General features: G+C 42.5%; 1 protein-coding gene across 2 annotated transcripts; it reads left to right on the top strand.

The window, feature by feature from the left end:
- Window positions 1-3592: 3592 nt before the first annotated feature.
- Window positions 3593-20898, top strand: LOC119976197 (EEF1A lysine methyltransferase 3-like). 2 transcript variants are annotated; one of them, XM_038816508.1, is made up of 3 exons: window positions 3593-4091; window positions 8551-8662; window positions 19611-20898. In XM_038816508.1, the coding sequence occupies exons 1-3, from the start codon at window positions 3939-3941 to the stop codon at window positions 20021-20023; spliced, it is 678 nt and encodes a 225-aa protein (XP_038672436.1). In that variant the 5' UTR covers window positions 3593-3938; the 3' UTR covers window positions 20024-20898. The 2 variants fall into 2 exon arrangements, with proteins under 2 accessions (XP_038672436.1, XP_038672437.1); XM_038816509.1 differs by lacking the exon at window positions 3593-4091 and adding an exon at window positions 8236-8314.
- Window positions 20899-22473: the final 1575 nt, after the last annotated feature.

The following is a 22473-nucleotide window of genomic DNA, read 5'->3' as shown; positions in this document are numbered from 1 at the left end:
GTCAATGGGAATCAGGCGGAAAGCTTTCTGCTGGTTGGAGTCATACCTGGCACAAATGGAGATGGTTGTGGTGGATGGAGATCAATCATTTCACCTCCAGGGCATCACAGCAGGTGTTCCACAGGGTAGTTTCCTCGGACCAACCATCTCCAGCTGCTTCATCAATGACCTCTCTTCAACCATAAGGTCAGAATAAGGAATGTTTGCGGATGACTGCACAATGTTCAGCACCATTCGTGACTCCTCAGATAATGAAGCATTCCATGTGCAAATGCAGCAAGGCCTGGACAATATCCAGGCTTGGGCTGACAAGTGGCAAGTTATGTTTGCGCCACACAAGTGGCAGGCAATGACTTTTCAGAATGTCCAATTCACCTGACAAGCACGGCTTTTGGGACTTGTGGGTGTAAACTGGACTACCCAGAGGAAACCCACGCATTCACGGGGAGAATGTGCAGACTCCACACAGATCGTGACTCAAGCTGGGAATCAAATTTGGGTCCCTGGTACTGTGTCAGCATGCCACCAACACATTCAATGGCATTACCATCGCTAAATCCCCCAAAATGAACCTCCTGTGTGTTATCATTGATCGGAACTAAACTGGCCTGGCAGTATAAATACTGTGGCTCTCAGGGCAAGTCACAGGCTAGGAATCCGATGGCGATTCACTTGCTGACCCCCACCAAACCTGTCTGCCAGCTACGAGGCAGACGTCAAGAGTGCAATGGAATACTCACCACTTGCTTGGATTAGTGCAGCTCCAACAACACTCAAGAAGGCCGACACTATTCAGGACATAACACTCCCCACCACCGATGAATAGTGGCAGCCATGTTTACCATCTACAAAGTTCCTCAGACAACACCTTCCATCCCACGACCATTGCCATCTATAAGTGCAAGAATAGCCGATATATGGGAACCCCACCACCTGGAGGTGCCCCTCAAAGTCACTCACCATCCTGACCTGGAAATATATGACCGTTCTTTCACTGTCACTGAGGGAACATCCTGGAACTCCTCCCTAACAGCACAGTGAGTGTACCTACACATCAAAGACCGCAGCGGTTCAAGAAGGCAATTTACCACCACTTCTGAAGGGCAACTAGGGATGGGCAATAAATGCTGACATAACTAGCACCGCCCACATCCCGTAAATAACTAAAAATAACAGTAAGCTCGGGATTTGCTTGCCCATTTTACATTCTTCTGACACATGAGTAATCATCAATGAAGATGATGAATATTTAAATTATTCCAAATTATTTTTTCTCTGAGAAGCTCATACATTCCTTCTAGATTTAATCCTTTTGTCCAATTTTTCAAAATTACTCTGTTTTACATTTTTGAATTCAATATAAGTCTCTGCAGACTATTTTTGGGGGGCTATTAGACACTGGTACCAACTCATAAGCACACAATATATCTTCCTTCACTGCATCATACGCCCGGGAGGTTTCTTGTGACAAAATACACATACACATCACTACCACAGCTATCAGTTTACTCTCTAAGAGCAAAGTTCAAATCCCTTATGAATATTTAATTTCTTTTTAGCTATTTCCTAAATTCATTCACAGAATGTGAACGTTACAGGCTGAGCCAGCATTTTTTGCCCATCGCTATTTTATCTTTAACTGAGTGGCCAGCCTCTGAAAGGCAGCCACGTTTCTGTGAATCTGAAGTCACATACAGAGCAGACCAATTGAAGAGGGTAGATTCCCATCACTGAAAGACATTAATGAATCAAATGGGATTTTTCCGGCAATCAGCAATCATTTTATGATCATTAGTCTTTTAATTCCAAATTTTACTATATAATAAAAATATCACAATGTGCCCTGACTGGGCCGCGAGTCTAGGTCCACAGGGCATTGACCTGAGTCTTTAGACTATTAGCCCAGTAACAATAACACTATGCAATTTGAAACTCACTGAAAAAAGTGCTTACGATCATTTTCATCAATTTTGGAATTTCCAGTCTGGATATGTGTCCTTCCTCCAGTAGCCATCAGACGAATTTAAGCCATTGGACGCACGAATTTGCTCCACGTTTCTTCGAGATCGTGACTGATCTTATATGATATTCCTCAGCTACACTTTCTCGCCTTATACCCATAATTCTTCATTGCCTTACTGATTACAAGCAATTCTCTCTCAGCCTTGCCCGTACTTTTATCCCATTGTGCAACCATATTTTTCTTCCAACTTCCTGAAAATTCAACACATTGCTCGATTTCACACTCGTCTAAATGATAATTGAGACAATGTTTTCTGAACAAGGTCAAAGGCAATCTTGTTCTATTCATTCACGTACTCTATTGTATCTCCACGGCTTATTACTTCGAGCATTATTCTAGTTATCCGCAACTGTTGTCTCTTTGACTTCCGGACTCCACTTCTGAATTAATGGCACTGTGCAATACACAGAGCAGCAAATAACTTTCCACAATGTAACACCAAAGGTTATCTGATTTTTGGCGTTGCATCAATGTGTGGACACAAAGGCTGCCTGTAACTGAATTGGAACTCTTCCAACAACTCTGGGGCACTGATATGTTTTTTTTTCTTTTTGCAGGCATTACATCAACTATCCAATTAATTTAATGTCATTCTTTTGCAGACGGAAGGTTGAGTTTAGATGACCTCATGTCAGGTTTGTAGTTACTGGCAGCCATAATAATACTCTTCATTAGTATCACAAGTCGGCAAACATTTACACTGCAATGAAGTTACTGTGAAAATCTCCTGGGAGCCACACTCCAGCGCCTGTTGGGGTACACTGAGGGAGAATTCAGAATGTCCAATTAAGCAAACAATCACGTCTTTTAGGACTTGTGGGAAGAGATCGGAGCACCCGGAGGAAGCCCACGCAGAAACGGGGAGAACGTGCAAACTCTTTACAGCCCAGACCGGGAATGGAACCCAGGTCCCTGGCGCTGTGAAACAATAGTGCTAACCACTGTGCTGCCGATATGAGAAACATGAGACTATGTCTCACTGGTAGATCAAGAATCATTCGTCGATGTCCCCCGCAAAATTCCCCCTGAATATTTTCCTCTCTCTGATTATTAAGTATGCTATGTTATCTTGGTTTGTATTTTCATCTTCATTTTTTACTTTTTTTCTCATCTTTTCTTTGTCTTTTCCAGTTGTTGTCAGGAGTTTTATACACCAGCCCACGCTCCGCCCTCCCCCCATCCTTCGAATTACTTGTGCGTCTTGTCATCGTGCAGTATCGCAAGATGCCTCCATTACTGGCCAACTAATCACGCTGAACTGCTTTTGGGGTTATACTGTAGTCAGCTGTAGCGTCCTCTGCACATGAGACGTATTTGCAGACCTGACATTTGGACTTTTGACATTGCATAGCAATGAATTGAGTTTCTTGAGATAAAAGATCGTTACATTGTTTTCTACAGCATTATTTTCTTGACGCAATACCAAACTTGGTTCAAGAAGCACAAGTTTTGCTGGTGAATTTCAAATGTCCTATTTTTGAACTCAATGTCTTAAATGTATCAATTTGTTGCCACAATGCCCCTGTTAAATCATAACCGCCAAATAAATAGACACTCGAAAGAAAAACAAACAAAATAATGTGCCAGCAAGCGAGATGAAGATTCAGCAGGCTCTTGAGAAGCATAAGTTCCGATGTGAACCCATTGGGTTCATTGACTCTTTGTTCTGTTAGTTCTCTGTGATTTATTTGAACCCGTACTTGCGCATCTCGGGCGACCTCTGATTCTTTTCCGATTTTCTGAAAAAATTATGAAATTACGTGAGGAATCCAAACATTCCGCATCGAAATAGTTTTCATAAGAATTACTTGATGACCAGTTTGTTATTCAGGATCAAAACTGACGTGCCAGAGATTTGCCACAATCTTCCGAGCTGTACCAGTAACTAAGATCCTCTCAGTGAAGGACGTAGAAGATGACGACTGGACAGACACACAATGAAGCTCAGCCTCTTCCACAAGACGAAGATTTAATTTTCCAGCATGCGTATAAGGCATGCGGTTTCGATTTAAATATTGGCATGTTCTCGTTTGCTAAAATGGGCGTTGGTTCTGTAGTCTGGGACGCAGTAAGTCGAGCTCTTGTTATATATGGGGGGATCCAACTCAGTGGTATTGATGCACTTGCCGACATAATTTCCCAGACTTCTTCCACATCTTTCTGTAAAGGGCTAAACTGTAGACACAACATTTTGTTTTAGATGTTGAGGCTGCGGCACAAAGCCAGAGGTCGGCGGTTGCCCCTGGGGAGGCAGTGGTATTTGGAATTGTCACCAGTAATCCAGAGCCCCAGATTTTGCCCTGGGGATCTAGGTTCGAATCCCACCATCGCAGATCGTAGAGCTCGAATTCAATACAAATCTGAAATTAAGTGTAAAGGTAAGTACGATTAGCGGTACAACCCGTCTGGTTGACTAATATCCATTAGGAAAGAAATCTGTCGCCCTAACCTGGTCTGGTCCATATGTAGCTCCACATCGCATCCACAGCAATGTGATTGACTCGCGTGCTCGAAGTTGATATCACGAGGGACGCACGGTAGCACAGTGGTTAGCACAGTTGCTTCACAGCTCCAGGTTCCCAGGTTCGATTCCCGGCTTGGTTCACTGGCTCTGCAGAGTCTGCACGTTCTTCCCGTGTGTGCGTGGGTTTCTTCTGGGTGCTCCAGCTTCCTCCCACAGTCCAAATATGTGTGGGCTAGGTGCAATGGCCATGCTAAATTGCCCTTAGTGTCCAAAACAAGGTTGGGTGGGGTTGCTAGGTTACGGGGATGAGGTGGGGGTGTGGGTTGGGTACGGTGCTCTTTCCAAGTGCCAATGCAGACTCGATGAGCCGAATGGCCTCCTTCTGCACTGTAAATTCTATGATTCTATAATGGCACCGAGGTATGAGTCTGATACCAGTATGGATCTCTAGCAAGATGAAAAATATAATAACAATCGTTTATTGTCACAAGTAAGCTTCAATTAAGTTACTGTGAAAAGCCCCTAGTCACCACATTCTGGCGCCTGTTCATGGAGGCCGGTACGGGAAGTGAACCCGCGCTGCTGGCATTGTTCTGCATTACAAGCCAAGTGTTAAGTATAATAAGGAGATAATCAGGAGATAATAAGGTTATTACATAAAATTGATTATTGGGTCGATTTGTTATAGGTTTAAGAACAAACAAACATGTTTTGAGAAAATTATTGCCCACATTTGTAAAAATAATCCCGCTGGACATGCCATTTCTTTTTTTTATAAATTTAGTGTACCCAATTATTTTTTTCAATTAAGGGCCAATTTAGCGTGGCCAATTCACCTACCCTGCACATCTTTGGGTTGTGGGGGCGAAACCCACGCAGACACGGGGAGAATGTGCAAACTCCACACAGACAGTGACCCTGAGCTGGGATCGAACCTGGCACCTCAGCACTGTGAGGCAAAAGGGCTAACCCACTGCGCCACCGTGCGACCCAATGATTTCCCTTTGACACAGGCAAGTCGAACTTCATTGAACTTATTGATATTTTCTAAATGTTCTGTTACCGTCTTCTTTATAATAGACTCTAGCATTTTCCTGACTATTAACATCAGGCTTACCAGTCTGCCGTCCCCTTCGTTTCTTTTGTAAATAGTGGGATTACATTTTCCACCCTCAAGTCTGCCGCGACTATCCTAGAATTTTAGTATTTTGGAAGATGATAAACAACCCATCCATTATTTCAACTGCCATCTCCTTAAGTCCCATGGGAATTTAATAACTAGTGTTCCCATTATTTCTCCTAAAATATCTCTTTAATAATACTGTTCCTCACTTTGTTTTCCCACTGGATTCTTGTTCCTTTGCATATCTGGGACGTTATTTATGTTCATGAATACAGAAGTAAAGTATTAATTTAATTGTTCTGCCATTTCCTTATTCCCTCATACAAACTCACATGTTTTGACTGCACAGGACCTACTGTTCTGTCTTCACTGTTCTTTGTTTTACAGACCGATATAAATGGTTATACAGTAGTCGCCTTTTATGTTCCTAGCAAGCTTAGTCTCACACATTGTTTCTCCACTCATTAGTACTCCTCGCCTGATTTCTGAACTGCTCCAAATCTTCAGCCATAGTACTTTTTCTAGTGACTTTATATCATAGAATTTACAGTGTAGAAGGAGACCATTCGGTCCATTGAGTCTGCGCCGTGGCTTGAAAAGAGCACCCCAACCAAACCCACACCTCCAGTCAATCCCCGTTACCCAGTAATCCCACCTAACCTTTTTGGACACTAAGGCCAATTTAGAATGGCCAATCCACCTAACCTGCACAGCTTTGGACTGTAGGAGGAAACCAGAGCACATGGAAGAAACCGAAACAGACATGGGGAGAACATGCACAGACAGTGACCCAAGCTGGCAATCGAACCTGGGATCCTGTATTAGACATTTAGCTGCTGTTGTATAAAGAGTCAAAAGTTCTTTTCCTTTTCACCAGCACCTTTATTTCACTTCAACAGACTCTGCACAACACTCTAAAATCACATCACCCGACACAAAGGCCACCTGAAGCCCCTTTACATATGTGTCAATTATTGGATACTTAACATAAATGAGACAACTATTTGGAATATCTCTTCACCCATTACTTAACACCCTGGGGCTGTGAAGCAACTGTGCTAACCTATGTGCCTCTTTGGATCCAGTACTACTTTTATTTTCTTTTGAGAACCAGTGCATGCATTCTTTCCGTAAATATTAGCACCGTCATGCACGTTAATGAAATCCCCCAATATATCTTGGCCAACTTAGGCCTCATAAATTTGTTTAGATTTCGGACCCTAGTTTCAGATCGGACTTCTTTACTTCCCATCCTAATCAAAAGTCCTCTGATGTTATGATAAATGTCAGAGATGAAGGGCCACATTGATTTCCAAGGATTTACCGCTGGATGGAAACGATGGAACATGTTAATGACATTCATTAAACACATGAAAGAAGATTTATAAATAATTGCCGCTAATGTGCGTTGGCACAGGACCTAAAATTGCTGCCATTATCTGCAGTGCACTTAAAAAAGTATTATATTCCCCACAATTCAGTCTAAAAACCTCATCTTAAAGACTCTCCTATCTCAACGTGTTAAACTGAAGGGTTCCTGTTGCACCGACAAAACGAACAGCCCCTCGCCCTCTGAACACGTGCTACAAATAGAATCGGAGCCCTATGGACCAGAATTAAATTTCCTGGCAGTTACGGGTGGGAGGGATGCAACTCGCCCTTTCCGCCCCTGAGCACTGCATCTCTAATTGTAAGATTTCCGTGCAATTGTAGCGTAAGACGTTTAGATAGACAGATCTCAATACGAAAAATAAAAACAATGGGAAGTAGTCGAACACTTGTGTGGACACAATGATTCAATTTATTACAGGCATTTAAATTGATCCAGTACTTTATTTTCTGACATGGACGTCCTTTATATTTTAATGAAAATGAAACCGTCCCTAAGAGGGAACACATGCATTGATTTCCATCCTCCACAGCCTGGTGTTTTAGCCTATTTTGAAAGTATTGTTGGCGTGACCACAATGGGGCTGGTTTAGCTCTCTGGGCTAAATCGTTGGCCTTTAAAGTTGACCAAGCAGGCCAGCAGCACGGTTCGATTCCCGTACCAGCCTCCCCGGACAGGCGCCGGAATGTGGCGACTAGGGGCTTTTCACAGTAACTTCATTGAAGCCTACTCGTGACAATAAGCGATTTTCATTTCAAGAGGTGTATCCAAGGACAGGCAGCTGCCGATTTATATGGAATACAAAAAGGTTTCTATTCTTCAATTAGCATTTTAAGACTGACTGTGACCCGTGGATTGCGGGTCTCTAAAATTCCGAGCGCAATTGTCCCTTTGTCCCGAAATTTTTGAAACCATTTCCCTTCCACCTACCTCATCTATAGCGGGACCTAACGGGTTGCACCGCAGTCTGTAATCTTATAATCACGATGCGCAGTTATCACAACAGTGGCTATATTTCTTCGGTTTCTTTTAACGTTCATATCCTGGACCACATATGAACTGGTGCATTGAAGACAGAAAACTCAACTCAATGTTAAATGTCTGAAACAGGAGACCTGAAATACATCTTCGATTCCATTATTCCTCTCAGCCACTCAGATATTACCAGAGAGAACCAATTAGCGGACGGAATAGTGTAGACGGACTTTCGAGGGGTTTCACAGGAGTGCGCAACATCGAGGGCCGAAGGGCCTGTACTGCGCTGTAATGTTCTATGTTCTATGTTCTATTTTCCATCGACTGTCCAGTCCCAAGGTATGTGATAGTCCATTACATCCTGCTCTCTGCTCGACCGTTGTGTGGGTGTGAATGTGAAACATTTTCCACTCGGAAACAAGCAGCTATTTAAATATTCTGCTACCCAAAGGACGGGTGGAATCGTTTTTCGGGACTGCTTCCAGTGGCACATTATCCACGGATTCATTTCCTTGTTACAATTCTTGACGTGAACAATGTTGTAACATTAATAATGTGTGCCGTTTTCTTCATAGGCTGTCGCTTTGATGAAGTACTTTGAGGAACAGAACGCAAGTTTTCTGGGGAAGAAAGTGATTGAAATGGGCTCAGGCACTGGAGCTTTGGGCATTCTAACAGTCCTTCTCGGCAAGTAAAAGGAAATCCATGTACACCGGAATCCCACTTTAATATTCTCGGGACAGGCGTAAAATTCCATCATGGAAGCCGGGAGAATTTAAATTTAATTTAAAATGTCTGAAATTGAATCATGGTAAACAAGAAACTACTATTCGTTATTGCGGAACTCTTCTGATTCATGGACGTCCTTTATAATCATTTATGGGATGTGGCCGTCGCTGACCAGGCCAGCATTTGTCACCCATCCTTAGTTGCCCTTCAGAAGATGGTAGGGAGCTGCATTCTTGAACAGCTGTAGTCCCTGAGGTGTAGGTACACGCACAGTGCAGTTAAGGTGGGATTTCCACGATTTGCCTCAGCGACAGTGAAGGACAAGCGATATAGTCCCAGGTCGGCATGGTGAGTGACTTGGACAGGAACCTCCAGGGGTTACCAAGCTATCTGTTGCTCCTGTCCATCTCCATGATCTGGCCGATATATCACTTCAAATAAACAACAGTTGACTCTTGAATGTCCCCTGAAATGTCCGAATAAATCATTAAGCTCAAGGAAATAACCGATGGATATCAAATGCTGGCGATGCAGGCATATTTCAGAAAATAATTTTCAAAATTGTAGGGACAACACATGAATTGAAGAGGAAATAAATTAAACCAATCAATCAAAATGTTAATATGGTAACTTTGGAGGGGGCAGAAGAGGTAAAATTTCAGGTGGACTTTTCAGAACTGGGGATCATTTAATATTTAGCAATACGTCAATTTAGAGCAGAGTAAAAATGTGGGAGGTGACGCATTGCTTTGGAAAGAACAATAGGCAATTACTAAGATCAGGAACAGGGAATCTATTCATATGAAAAAACGGTGATGCAACAAAGTGAGACTGGATAGATATATATAGAATTTACAGTGCAGAAGGAGGCCATTCGGCCCATCGAGTCTGCACTGGCTCTTGGAAAGAGCATCCTACCCAAGGTCAACACCTCCACCCTATCCCCATAACCCAGTAACCCCACCCAACATTAAGGGCAATTTTGGACACTAAGGGCAATTTAACATGGCCAATCCACCTAACCTGCACATTTTTGGACTGTGGGAGGAAACCAGAGTACCCAGAAGAAACCCACGCACACACGGGGAGGATGTACAGACTCCGCACAGTGACCGAAGCCGGAATCGAACCTGGGACCCTGGAGCTGTGAAGCGATTGTGCTATCCACAATGCTACCGTGCTGCATAGTAGTAGTTATAAAATGTTAGATGTTAAATGTTATAAAATGTAGAGAAAATATGTCAAGCACTAAGTACTTATAGCAACAAAGAAAGAGTGCCCCATCTTCTCTTCTGTCCCGTGTTCCCGTATTTCCGGTACTCCAAACCAGAACAATGTGATCCCCTGGGCGAACCCTTGTCCAACATCTCCAACTGAAGAGACGCTAGTATTTCTGTGCTAATAAGGCACTCAAAGGCAACCTTGCAGTCGCAGAAGGATTGCTGCAGAACTGTTTTCTCATGGATTACCTTTGTCATGAAATAGGCGTAGCTTTTTTAGTAATGTGTGTTTTTATACTTGATTGTTCGGAACATTTTTAGATTTAAGTGAGTTTAGTTTTGTGTTTCTGTGTACGAAAGTGCTAAAACCTTGGTTAGATTCATGGTAAACAAAGCGTTTGCATGTCTGTGGGTTCTGGTTTAATTTCAATCTCTGCCTGTATTACAATTAAAGGGTATATGCCATGAAACAAAACAGGTGTTAAAGAAAGTCTGGGTTAATCTTAGAAATTAGGGGCCACTTTATGTTAAAATCAATTTTGAATTTTACTTTATAGCTGGAATAAAGGCAGTTAGAGGTAGATAACTGGAAAGGAAGCAGCTCTTACAAAATTTGTCAGAACAGAACAAGCACGCGAGTGTAAGGTGCAGGAAGCAAACGCCAGCAGCTAAAGAACATATAGTTCTAGAAATCATGGAATGGAAAAAGGGTCAAAGAGAGACTGAAGTTAAATGTACAAATGGACTTGAAATTGAACAAGGCACTGTTCACCAAAGTTGGGGAAAGGGAGAGGCTCCAGTTAAAGATGGAACTGAATCTGCAGATATGGTGAAGTGAGAACCCGGGCATCTGAAGTAACTCCAAGGGTGTCACCTTAATACAGGTGTTCTGTTGGCATGGCTGGATAACTGAGAGTTTGTGTGGAAACCTGAATGCACGTGGCAATCCAAAGAGAATGAATGCAGAAAAAAAGCAATCTTGGAAATGGATATATGGGGAAGGTATCTAAGAGAATGTTTGGGAGAAGGTTCCGGGATTTGTGTTTAGAAGAACAGAGTTTGGAAACACTCATGGGGAAGCCAGAGTCTAGTTGACTTGCAGTTTGATAAGTATCGGGGCAAGAAATCCACAAAAGTTGTATTATGAGGCGTCTGCCATTTAGATTCAGTCTGGGTGTTTCTGACGACATTTGACGTATTGCTTTAGAGGGACTGAGTACTGACTAATAAAATTGTTGTATTACATATATATTCTGCAGTTTTTGTTTTCTTAGACATCTGTGTACACTTGGAAACATAGAAACATGGAAAACAGGTACAGGAGTAAGCCATGCGTCCCTTCGAAACTGAAACACCATACAATATGATCGTGGCTGATCATGAAAATTCATTATCCCACTCCCGCTTTCTCTCCATACCACTTGATTATTTTAGCCGCAAGGGCCATGTCCAGTTCCCTCTTGAATGCATCCAACGAACTGGCCTTCAACAGCTTTCTGTGGTAGTGAATTCCACAAGCTCTGAGAGAAGTTCTTCCTCATCTCGGTCGTAAATGTCTTTTCCCTGTATTCGTCGGCTGTGACCCCCAGTTTGGGACGTTCCCAACATCGGGATCATTCTTCCTGCATCTCGCCTGTCCAGTCCAGTCAGGATTTTATAGGTTTCCATGAGAGCCCCTCTCATTCTTCCAAACTCCAATGTGTAAAAGCCCAGTCGATCCAGTCTTTCTTCATATGACAGTCCTGCCATCCAGGAAAATAGCCTCATGAACCTTCGGTGGACACCCTCGATAGCAAGAACTCTCTCGACGGCCAGTGAAAATGTCAGCCTTCGATGGAGAAAATACTTCAAAGAACTCCTAAACTGTGATACAATCATAGATGTGGACGTTTTTGAAGAAATCTCCAAGCTCCCATCTAAGATGATGTTACACTCTCACCAGGCGTGGACAAAGTCAAATACAGCATTGAACACGTGAAGAATGGAAAGATCACAGGATTACATCTGGGTTTTTCATACTGGGAGTTAAATAGATCATCGTCACCTCCATCAGCTTTTTCTCAAAACCTGGGGCAGAGAGAAAATTCCTGCCGACCTCTGGGATTCCGCCATCTTCATCATCTTCAAAAAATGAGACAAAGCAGTCTCTGTGTAATCTCCCTGTACTTCATTGCCGGGAAGATCATTGTCCAAAATCTCACAAGCCGCCTTCTCACAGTCTGTGAAGAAATCCTTCTGGAAAGCCTGTATGGCTTCTGAACAAACCATGGAACAGCAGACAAAATTTTACTACTCAACAACTTTAAAGGGAATACCAGGAGCAATAGCAACTACTCTATATGGCCTGCATCGATGTGAACAAGGCTTGACTCAGTCAATCTGGAAGTATTATGGCAGACCCGGTCAAAGGTGTGCTGTCGAGAATAATTTTAAAACATCCTCTGACTCCTCTGCATCAAGATGCCGGTGACAGTCCTCACTGACGGAAAAAAGACAGAAACCTTGAGGCCAAATGTAGTCAAGCAGGACCCCATTCTTTTTCCCATCTCCTTCGTCACCAACTTTCACCTTGTCAAGAACAGTCTTCCCAGTGGAATGCACATTGCCTACAAGATGGAAAGAATACCATTCAACCTCAACCGGTTGAAATTCAAGAAGAAAAAGACACTGATAACGCTCGTGGGATTTCAGTATATGGATGATATTGACTTCTCTCTCTGAGAGGGGATTCTCCAAGGCAAGGATGTACTGGCACTGGAGGGTGTGCAGAGGAGATCCACTATGTTGATTCCAGAGTTGAGAGGATTAGTGTATGAGAAGAGGCTAAGTAGACTGGGTCTATACTCATTGGGACTTAGAAGAATGAGGGGGGATCTTATAGAAACATATAAAATTATGAAGGGAATAGATACGTTAGAAGCAGGGAAATTGTTTCCACTGGTGGATGAAACTAGAACTCTGCAGCATAGACTTAAAATGAGGGGGAGCAGATTTATTATTGAGCGGAGAGGGAACCTCTTCACCCAATTGGTCGTGAATCTGTGGAAAACCCTGCCCAGTGAAGCATTTGAGGCTAACTCGTTAAATGTTTTTCTGGAAAAGATAGATAGATTTTTGAACAGTAAAGGAATGAAAGGTTATAGTGAGTGGGCGGGTAAGTGGAGCTGAGTCCACAAAAAGATCAGCTGTTATCTTATTGGGGCTGGTTTAGCTCACTCAGCTAAATCGCTGGCTTTTAAAGCAGACCAAGCAGGCCAGCAGCACGGTTCAATTCTCGTACCAGCCTCCCCGGACAGGCACCGGAATGTGGCGACTAGGGGCTTTTCACAGTAACTTCATTGAAGCCTACTCATGACAATAAGCCATTTTCATTTCATTTCATTTATTGAATGGAGGAGCAGGTTCGAGGGACCAGATGGCCTGCTCCTAGGCTCACATCGACGTGGAGGTTCTACATTGTCTTCAATCCACGAGCACCTCCTTTGGTTGTCTCAGGTTCCAAGACTTTGATGGCTGTGACATTTGTGTTGAAACCAAGATCCTCATATACTAGGCAGTCATTCCGCTTGCTATTCTAAATGGCTGAAAAATCTGGACTATGTACAGATGCCACCTCAAGGATCTGGAGAGGTACCATCAATGCTATCTGAAACTGTCCGCATCAGCTGTGAGCATAGGCTTACTTACATCAGCATCCTTGATGGAGCCAAGAGCACCAACATCGAAGCCACGATCTTGTGAGAGCAACTAAGCTGGGCCAGCCATATGTTTAGAATGCCACAGACCTGACTGCAAAGCAAATCTTCACCGTCCAGCTCAAGGAAAACTATTGAACAAAAGGTGGAGAAAGGAAGCGCTTCAAAGATGTCTCGCACTCTGACCTCACAAAATGCAACATAGGCATCAACGCCTCGGCGACCCTTGCTCAGAAGTTATCTACTTGGAGGAACTTCTGTTGAAAGGACACAATTCTTCGAGGTCAGCCGAGTGACAAGAGGAGTCCCGGAACAGAATCCTAACAATGGAATACAAGTGATCTAGAGTGGAAGGATCGACCCCACCTCCCCTAAAAACATGCCAAGTCTACGGGCGAAGATGCGGCCTTAGACTGGACTAATCAATCATGCAAAAATCCACAGAACCCATGACAATTAACAAGGAGTTTCTTAGGTAGACAATCATACTCATTAGCAAGTGATCACCAAGAAAAGGAGAATATAGAGCCTTGGTGAATATGCACCTGGAATATTGTTTACATGGCTGGTCTCCTTGTCTCAGTAAGAATATACTTCCCAGTTAGGGAATGTGATGGAGGCTCACCGGACTAATCAAAAGGATCGATGATTTGTCTTATGGGGAGAGATAGAGGAAACTGCTCCGACATTCTTTAGAATTTCAAAGAATGACATGTGATCTAATTGAAAGTTACAAAATTCTTCCTGCCTGTGACTATGTCTGTGTAGACAGTATTTTCGCACTGAATCTTGAGTAGAACCAGGGAAGTCTCTGACTAAGGAACAGGTCATTTAAGATTAGATGAGATGGGACTTCTCTTTGGAGAGGGTCGTGGAAGCTCAACCATTTAGAATGTTGAGGACAAAAACAGAAAGGTTTATGGATCAAGTCACATCAAGGCTCGGGAAATAGTGACAAAATGGTGTTGAGATAGATAAGGAGTATGACCTGTTTGAATGACAGAGCACACGAGACGGACAAATGGCTCACTGCATTTCCTAATTTCCAACGTTATGTAGGACATATCGTCGTTGAATATTATTTTGCTGCTGATTGTCCAAAGGGATCAATGCCCAAATTTGTGTTGCTCGATGCATTTGAAGTATTTCCCATTCTGCATGGTGGTTGACAGACAAACCGATTGGGTGTATGTCAAAGAGACTTTGTTTCATCAAACCCTTTGCTATTGCCCTGGCCAATCCTAGCAATGCAGCCTTGGAAAAATGTATCTGCAACATATAGACTGGTGAAGAAAAGGTAAATAATATTTCCCCTCTCATTATTTTCCTCACCACTTGGCAGACACAGTCTGACAGCTATGCCCTTGAGGACTCGTCCAGCCCGGTCAGCCGTGGTGTTACCGAGCCACTCATGGTGATGGACATTGTAGATCCCCACCCACAGTACATGTAAGAGTAATTGCATCGGTGTTGTCGTGAGGTGTGTGTGGAGGGGAGGGGGCAGGCTCACATGGAGAACAGTAGAGTTAAGGATGAAAGATGTCTTTTGTAAAGGACATTAGTGAACTTGATGAGTTAACTTAATTTGCTTTCCAACCCATTCACATTATTTATTTTCTTTTGATTTAATCTTTCCAATTAAGGAGCAATTTTGCATATCCAATTCACGTACTGTGCACATCATTGGTGTTGTGGGAGTGACCCATGCTAACAATGTGCATCCACCATATGGACACCTGGACCGATGGACTACACCCCAGGGTTCCAAAAGAGATAGCTGGGAGATTGTGGAGGCATTGGTGGTGATCCTCCAGGAATCACTGGAGGCAGGAAGGGTCCCACAGGACTGGAAAGTTGCTAATATAACACCGCTGTTTAAGAAGGGAGGGAAGCAGAAGACGGGAAATTATAGGCCGATACCCTGACTTTGGTCATTAGTAAGATTTTAGAGTCATTATTATCGATTAAATCGTGGAGTACTTGAAAGTGCATGATAAAATAGGACTGATTCAGCACGGCTTTATCAAAGGGAAGCCATGTCTGCCAAATCTGTTATAATTCTTTGAGGAGGTAAAAAGGAAGTTAGACAAAGAGACCCAGTGGATGTGATTTATTTAGATTTCCAGAAGGCCATTGACCAGGTGCCGCATAGGTGACTGTTGAATAATTTAAGAGCCCGTGGTGTTAAGGGTAAGATCCTGGCATGGATAGAGGATTGGCTGACCAATAGAAGGCATGGAGTGGGTACAAAGGGGTCTTTTTAAGGATGTCAGCTGGTGACGACTGGTGTGCCTCAGGGGTCTGTGCTGGGACCACAACTCTTCACAATATACATTAATGGTCTGGAAGAAGGAACTGAAGGCACAGTTGCGAAATTTGCAGGTGATCTGTAGAGGACAGGTAGTATTGAGGAAGCAAAGGTGCTACAGAAGGACTTGTACAAGCCAGGAGAGTGGGCAATGAAGTGACAGATGAATTACAATGTGAAAAAGTGTGAGGTTATGTATTTTGGAAGGAGGAATTGAGGCACAGACAATTTTCTAAATGGGGAAATTCTCAGGAAACCAGAAGCACCAAGGGACTTGGGAGTCTTTGTTCACGATTCTCTTGAGGTTAACATGCAGGGTCAGTCGGCAGTTTGGAAGGCAAATGCAATGTTCACATTCATGTCGAGGGGGTTAAAATACAAGACCAGGCAAGTACTTCTGAGGCTGCATAAGGAGAGACCCCATTTGGAGTATTGTGAGTAGTTCTGGGCCCCGTATCTAAGGAAGGATGTGATAGCCCTGGAAAGGGTCCAGAGGAGGTTCACAAGAATGATCCCTGAATAAAGAACTTGTCGTATGAGGAACGTTTGAGGACTCTGAATTTGTACTCATTGGAGTTCAGAAGTTTGAGGGGGGATCTTATGGAAACGTAATGGATTCTGTGACGCCTGAATAGAGTGTAGAAGATGTTTGCACATAGGAAAATCTAGAACCAGAGGACACAATCTCAGACTAAAGGGACGATCCATTAAAACAGAGATGAGGAGGAATTTCTTCATCCAGAGGGTGGTGAATCTGCAGATCTCTTTACTGCAGAAGGCTGTGGAGGCCACATCACTGAGTGTCTTTAAGACAGAGATAGATAGGTTCTTGATTAATAAGGGAATCAGGAGCTATGGGGAGAAGGCAGGAGAATGGGGATGAGAAAAATATCAGTAATGATTGAATGTCGGAGCAGAATTGATGGGCCGAGTGGTCTAATTCTGCTCCTATATCTTATGGTCACATGGTCTTATGGATAGTGACCTGGGGCTGGGATCGAATCGGGTCCTCAGCGCCGTTTGTTCCTGTCATTTTGGCTCGTGTTTCTCTTCTGTATCTGCCTTCCTGGTTAGTCGTTAAATAACATGTCGATTATGTCACAGCCTGCTGCAGCTGAAGATGACCAAAGATTGAATGGAATAATCAATTGCAAGCTACGTGCTGATCAGAGGTCTCTTGGGGTCCATATTCAATGATGAGGGCACCCAGGGACTGCTAAACTGCACGGTATTGAAATGTGACACCACTTCTGTTGGCTCCATGGGTAACATAGCTGCATGGATTGAAGGGTGGCCAGTTAACAGCAAACAGGGTTGGCAAATTTGTCTTTTCCTGGTTGACGATCAGTTCTGTGGCCTTAGCTTTTTACAATTTATGTCAATGAATTGTGTGAAGGGTCTGAAGATATTATTGTTATATTGGTCGTGACATAAAAAGAGTTCAAAAAGTAAATTGTGAAGAGGAGGTAAGGAGGCTACAAACAGGTACTGTTAGTTTGCATAAGTGAGTAAAATTCGTTTTAAATTGAGTACGATAATTGTCCAAAACGAAAAATGAAATGAAAATCGCTTATTGCACAAGTCGGCTTCAAATGAAGTTACTGTGAAAAGCCCCTAGTCGCCACATTCCGGCACCTGTTCGGGGAGGCTGGTACGGGAATTGAATGATGTGCTGCTGGCCTGCTTTGGTCTGCTTTAAAAGCCAGCTCTTTAGCCCTGTGCTAAACTAGCCCCTAATTTGACAAGAAGAAATAAAAATCAGATTATTTTCTAAATGGTGAGAGACTGCAAAACGCTGAGATGAAGAAAAATGTGGGTGTCTGACTTGACGATATACAAAATGCTATTATACAGTATACAGTATACAGGGACAGCAAGTAAACAGAAAACTAATAGAGCAGAAAGCAAAAATGCTGGAAAATCTCAGCAAGTCTGGCAGCATCTGCAGAGAGAGAAAAGAGTTAACGTTTTGAGTCCGATGACTCTTTGTCAAAGCTAGCAGACAGAGAAAGTGGGAAATATTTATACTGTGAAGTGAGAATGAAAGATGAGTCATAGCCACAGAAACCCAGGGAAACCGGGTGCTAATGGTCACAGATACCAAGGTGAAAGAGTGCTAATGGCAGACCCCAGAGAGGACAAAAGATGAGAAAGGTCAAACAACAGGGTAACTAACATCAGAGGACGAACTGTAGGTGTGGGGGGAGGGGAAGTGGGAAGCAAAGAGGAGAAAGGTGCAGGAAAGGTGGATAAGATTGGGGGGGGGGGGGTGGGTTAATGTATATTAAGAAAGAAAGAAATGGTAAAAGACAGTTAAAATAAAATGAAAACAAAAGGGTCGAGGTGGGGCTGATCATCTGAAGTTGTTGAATTCGATGTTCAGGCCGGAAGGCTGTAGCGTGCCTAACCGAAAACTTATAGAGCAATTGTTTATTGTGAGGGGAATTTATTCCATAAGTAGGGAGGCTATGGTTAAGCTATAGAGGGCATTGGTGGGACCACCATCTGGAGTATTTTGTGTACAGTGCTTGCCTCCTTATTTAAGGAAAGATCGAAGCTCATGAGAAGCAGTACAGAGAAGGTATCCCTGACCAATGCCAGAATGGGAAGGTTGTTTTATGAGCAAACCTTTATGAGGTTAGGTTTTTATCGACTAAAGTGATAAGAGTAACAGGCAATTTGATCAAAACCTTTAAGACCTCGAATGATATCGAGAGGTTGGTTGTGGGGTGGACATTTCCTCTTGTCGGAGAATCTAGAGCTCGGGTTCACTTGTTCAAATTGAGGAGTCGCACGTTGAAGGAGGGGTTGAGAAGAAATTGTTTATCTCAAATTTTCTGGTGTTTCTGGAACTCTCTTTCTGAAAAGGCAGTGGGAACAGAATGTTTGAACACTTTGAAGGCAGAGCCAGCCAACTACTTTTTTAATAACGGGGTGGAAGATTTTTAGGGGTAGGCAGCAAGGCGGGGTTGACGATGCAATTAGATTACCCATTATCAGCTTCGAAAGGATTGGAGGCCTAACCTGCCACTAATTAGCATAGCCGCATGTCCCTATGGGGCACAACATTGCCAGGGATGCTGTTTGAAGATAATGGATCATTAACTGTACGGTATGGTGTTTTAAAGCTATTTGAGAATTTGCTTCACTGGTATGTCGCATATTTCTACTAGCTTCAGGCAGTATGGTGGCACAATAGTTAACATTGCTGCCTAAGGTGCTGAGGACCCGGGCTCGAATCCACGCCCTGGGTCACTGTCCGTGTGGAGTTTGAACATTCTCCCCGTGTTTGCGTGGGTTTTGCTCAAACAACCCAAAGATGTGCAGAGTAGGCGGATTGGCCATGGTAAATTGCCCCTTAATTGAGTTGGGTACTCTAAATTTATTTTTAAAAATATTTCTCCTAGCTTTTGCACAGCTCCACAGATATTATTGAGAAGCACTTTGCTGGCTCTTCTGGCCAGTACTAGACGTCTCTTATTTTTATGTCTAGTATGTAGCTGGCTAGTCCACCCATTTTATTATTTTACCCTTTGCCGAAGTGGCGTACTTGTATATTTCAGAGGCAGGTTCGGGGTCAACCACGTAACTTTCGATCTGGGTCGCATTCTGTCAGATCGAGGATCGCAGGTACAACTTATTTCCTAAGTAGCAGAGCGATATTGTTCTTTATCTTGTTTCAGGCGGAGATGTTACTATTACAGACAAGTCGGAGCTTCTGGAGCAAATGGAATGGAACGTTTCAGTCAATATTCCTTCGTGCTGCAGATCTCGTATCAGAGTCCGTGCCCTCTCCTGGGGTTACGATCAAACTTTGTTTCCATCAGACTACGACTACATCCTTTGTGCCGATATCATGTACTCTTATGAAAGTGTTCCGTTAATCTTAAAGACGCTTCTGCACCTCAGCAATGAAAATACTATTATTTATTTCGCCAGTACAATGTCAATATGCCAAACAATGATTATTACCGGATATCAGTATCTTTCTCGGCATTTTAACACCAAGCTTGTTTATCAAAATAAAGTCAAAGATGTCCATGTTTACATGATGACTAAAATAATTATAAGTGATGTTGTTGAGGCCGAGCCGTAGAATGAGAACTCCGGCGTTGCTGCAGTACTGGAAAACGTGATAGTCGCCATGAGTGTAGAGCTCAAAATAATGCATTGGGCAATATGGGATTTGCCTTTCTGCTCGTCTGCCCGAAACCCATAAAATGATATTTCATCTCCTTGAATTAGGTATCAATCAATTACAAATCTGATTAATTAAATCTACGATTTATATCATCCAATCATGAAAGAAGCATTCAACAAAACAGAAACACATGTTTTATATGAGAAAGGATACACAGAATCATGAATATGTCGCGTTCTATGTGTTAAAAGCTCCAGGACTTATTTGCTTTTCAGCTGAACATCACCTTAATTCGGAGCGTGAGGCCTCTACCGGTATCAAGTCATGCTTAGGTTGCAACATTATACCTTCCCTCGATCTCAGTTTAATTAAAATGTAAGTTGTTAACGACATAAAGAACTCGGAACAGTCGGCAGTTCAGCCTCTCGAGCCCGCTTCGCCTTCCATTACGATCATGGCTGATCTCAACTCGGCCTCACCTCCAGCTTTCTTCCCATGATCCTTCATCCCTCAACTAATTAAATGCTCATCTATCTCCCCCATAATTTTGTTTGGGTTTCCGCCATCCACTTCTCTCTGAAGAGACATTTCCGCAGATTCACAATCCCTTGAATTAAGGAATTCCTCCACATTTCTGTTTTAAATAAGTCGCCCCTTAGCCGGAAACTATGGTGTCTGGTTCCAGAATGTCCAACAAGGGAAACATCCCTCTACCTCTAAACTGAAAACCCTATTTGCATATTATGTGTCAGTTGATCCCCTCTCTTTCTTCTAAACTCCAGCGAGTACAGACCTAAATTGATGGGGCTGTTTAGCTCACTGGGCTAATCGCTGGCTTTGAAGGCAGACCAAGGCAAGCTCAACAGCACGGTTCAATTCCCGTAACAGCCTCCCCAAACAGGCGCCGGAATGTGGCGACTAGGGACTTTTCACAGTAACTTCATTTGAAGCCTACTCGTGACAATAAGCGATTTTCATTTCAGTCTCTCTTCTTCATTCTCGAAATCATTCTGGGGAACAATACATTGTTGCAATCTGTTGATATCATATCTTACTGGCATGGTTTATTTCAATCATTGCATCCATTGGATTTATAGTTTTCATTAAACCTAAAGTAATGTGTAAACTAGCCATTTTTTGCAATTTATGCCCTTATATGGATAGCTGTATACCTGTTATTCTCCAATATTGCAGGCATTTAAACCTTGTGTAATTGATTATGTTGATTGAGTTAAAATCTTGCTTTTTAAGTTCTGAACTCGGTTACAGTCAGTGGTACAAAATAAATTGAGCTTACCAAGCGAACTTGTATTCAAACAAATTAAAATGGAATTCTACTTTTCTGTGTTTCACCACTGTATACTGTTAATTACGTAAATTGAGTTAATATAATTCATGACATAAGTTCATCACGTCATCCATTGCACATTTGAGTTGATCACCTACAACAGAAAGCAATCATTTCAGAAAAACATGTTGAATGGAGTTCTCAGGTTTGGTACAGTGCGAAGATCATTGAACTCTAAAAATGTTATACAGCTCTAAGCTATTATAAGGGTATGCCATTTGAGAATTATTTTTTACTCAATATGAGAAACATTTTGAAGTATTAAGGTAATCTTGCATCATCTCAGGAATGAGTGCTAATGTGACCACGGTAGAAAACACAAAGATACATTTTAAATGAGATGGGAATACTGAAATTGTAACTGCCCGAAATTATATATCTCAAATACTAAAATAGGAAGTGCAATATTCTGATTCTGTAATAAATCAACTAACATTTTTGGCTTGTCTCAACTGATTTACATTTCCTACCAAAAAAAACACTGCCAGTTTGGAAATATAATATTAATATTGTCATACCTGTATGTTGTCCACCCTGCAGTCACCAACATGATAATGTTATAGGTTGGCAATTTTGTCTATTCGTTCACTAACAGTTATTGCAAATGTATCATGCAGACTTTAGAGTAATAATGAATGATCTACACTATTCAGGTTAAAATCTCCATGGTTGAGTTCATGTGTGCACGACTGTACAACCAAAATTTGCGTTTTTGAGGATGCTATGCACTTATGTATATTTTAGAGTAACACGTGTATTTAAGTGACCGACGATGGTGGCTTTAATGTAAAGTCGCTACACTAGGAATGCAAACGCCCAGTTTAATGCTCAGCGCATTAGGGTCCAAATGTTACCACTAAGTTTGATTCATAAAATATGGAATTGAATGCTTTTCTTAGGAATGGTGACCATGAAACTATCGTCAATTGTGTTTAAAACACACCCGGTTCACGAATACACTTTAGGAAAGAAAATTGCCATTCCTTACCCGATCTGGCCTGCATGTTACTCCTTACCAAAAACAATGTGGTTAACGCTCAAATGCTTCTGAAAGGAC

The sequence above is a fragment of the Scyliorhinus canicula genome, chromosome 13 (genome assembly GCF_902713615.1).
Source record: "Scyliorhinus canicula chromosome 13, sScyCan1.1, whole genome shotgun sequence".
Lineage (NCBI taxonomy): Eukaryota > Metazoa > Chordata > Chondrichthyes > Carcharhiniformes > Scyliorhinidae > Scyliorhinus > Scyliorhinus canicula.
This window is presented reverse-complemented; position numbering and strand designations above follow the sequence as displayed.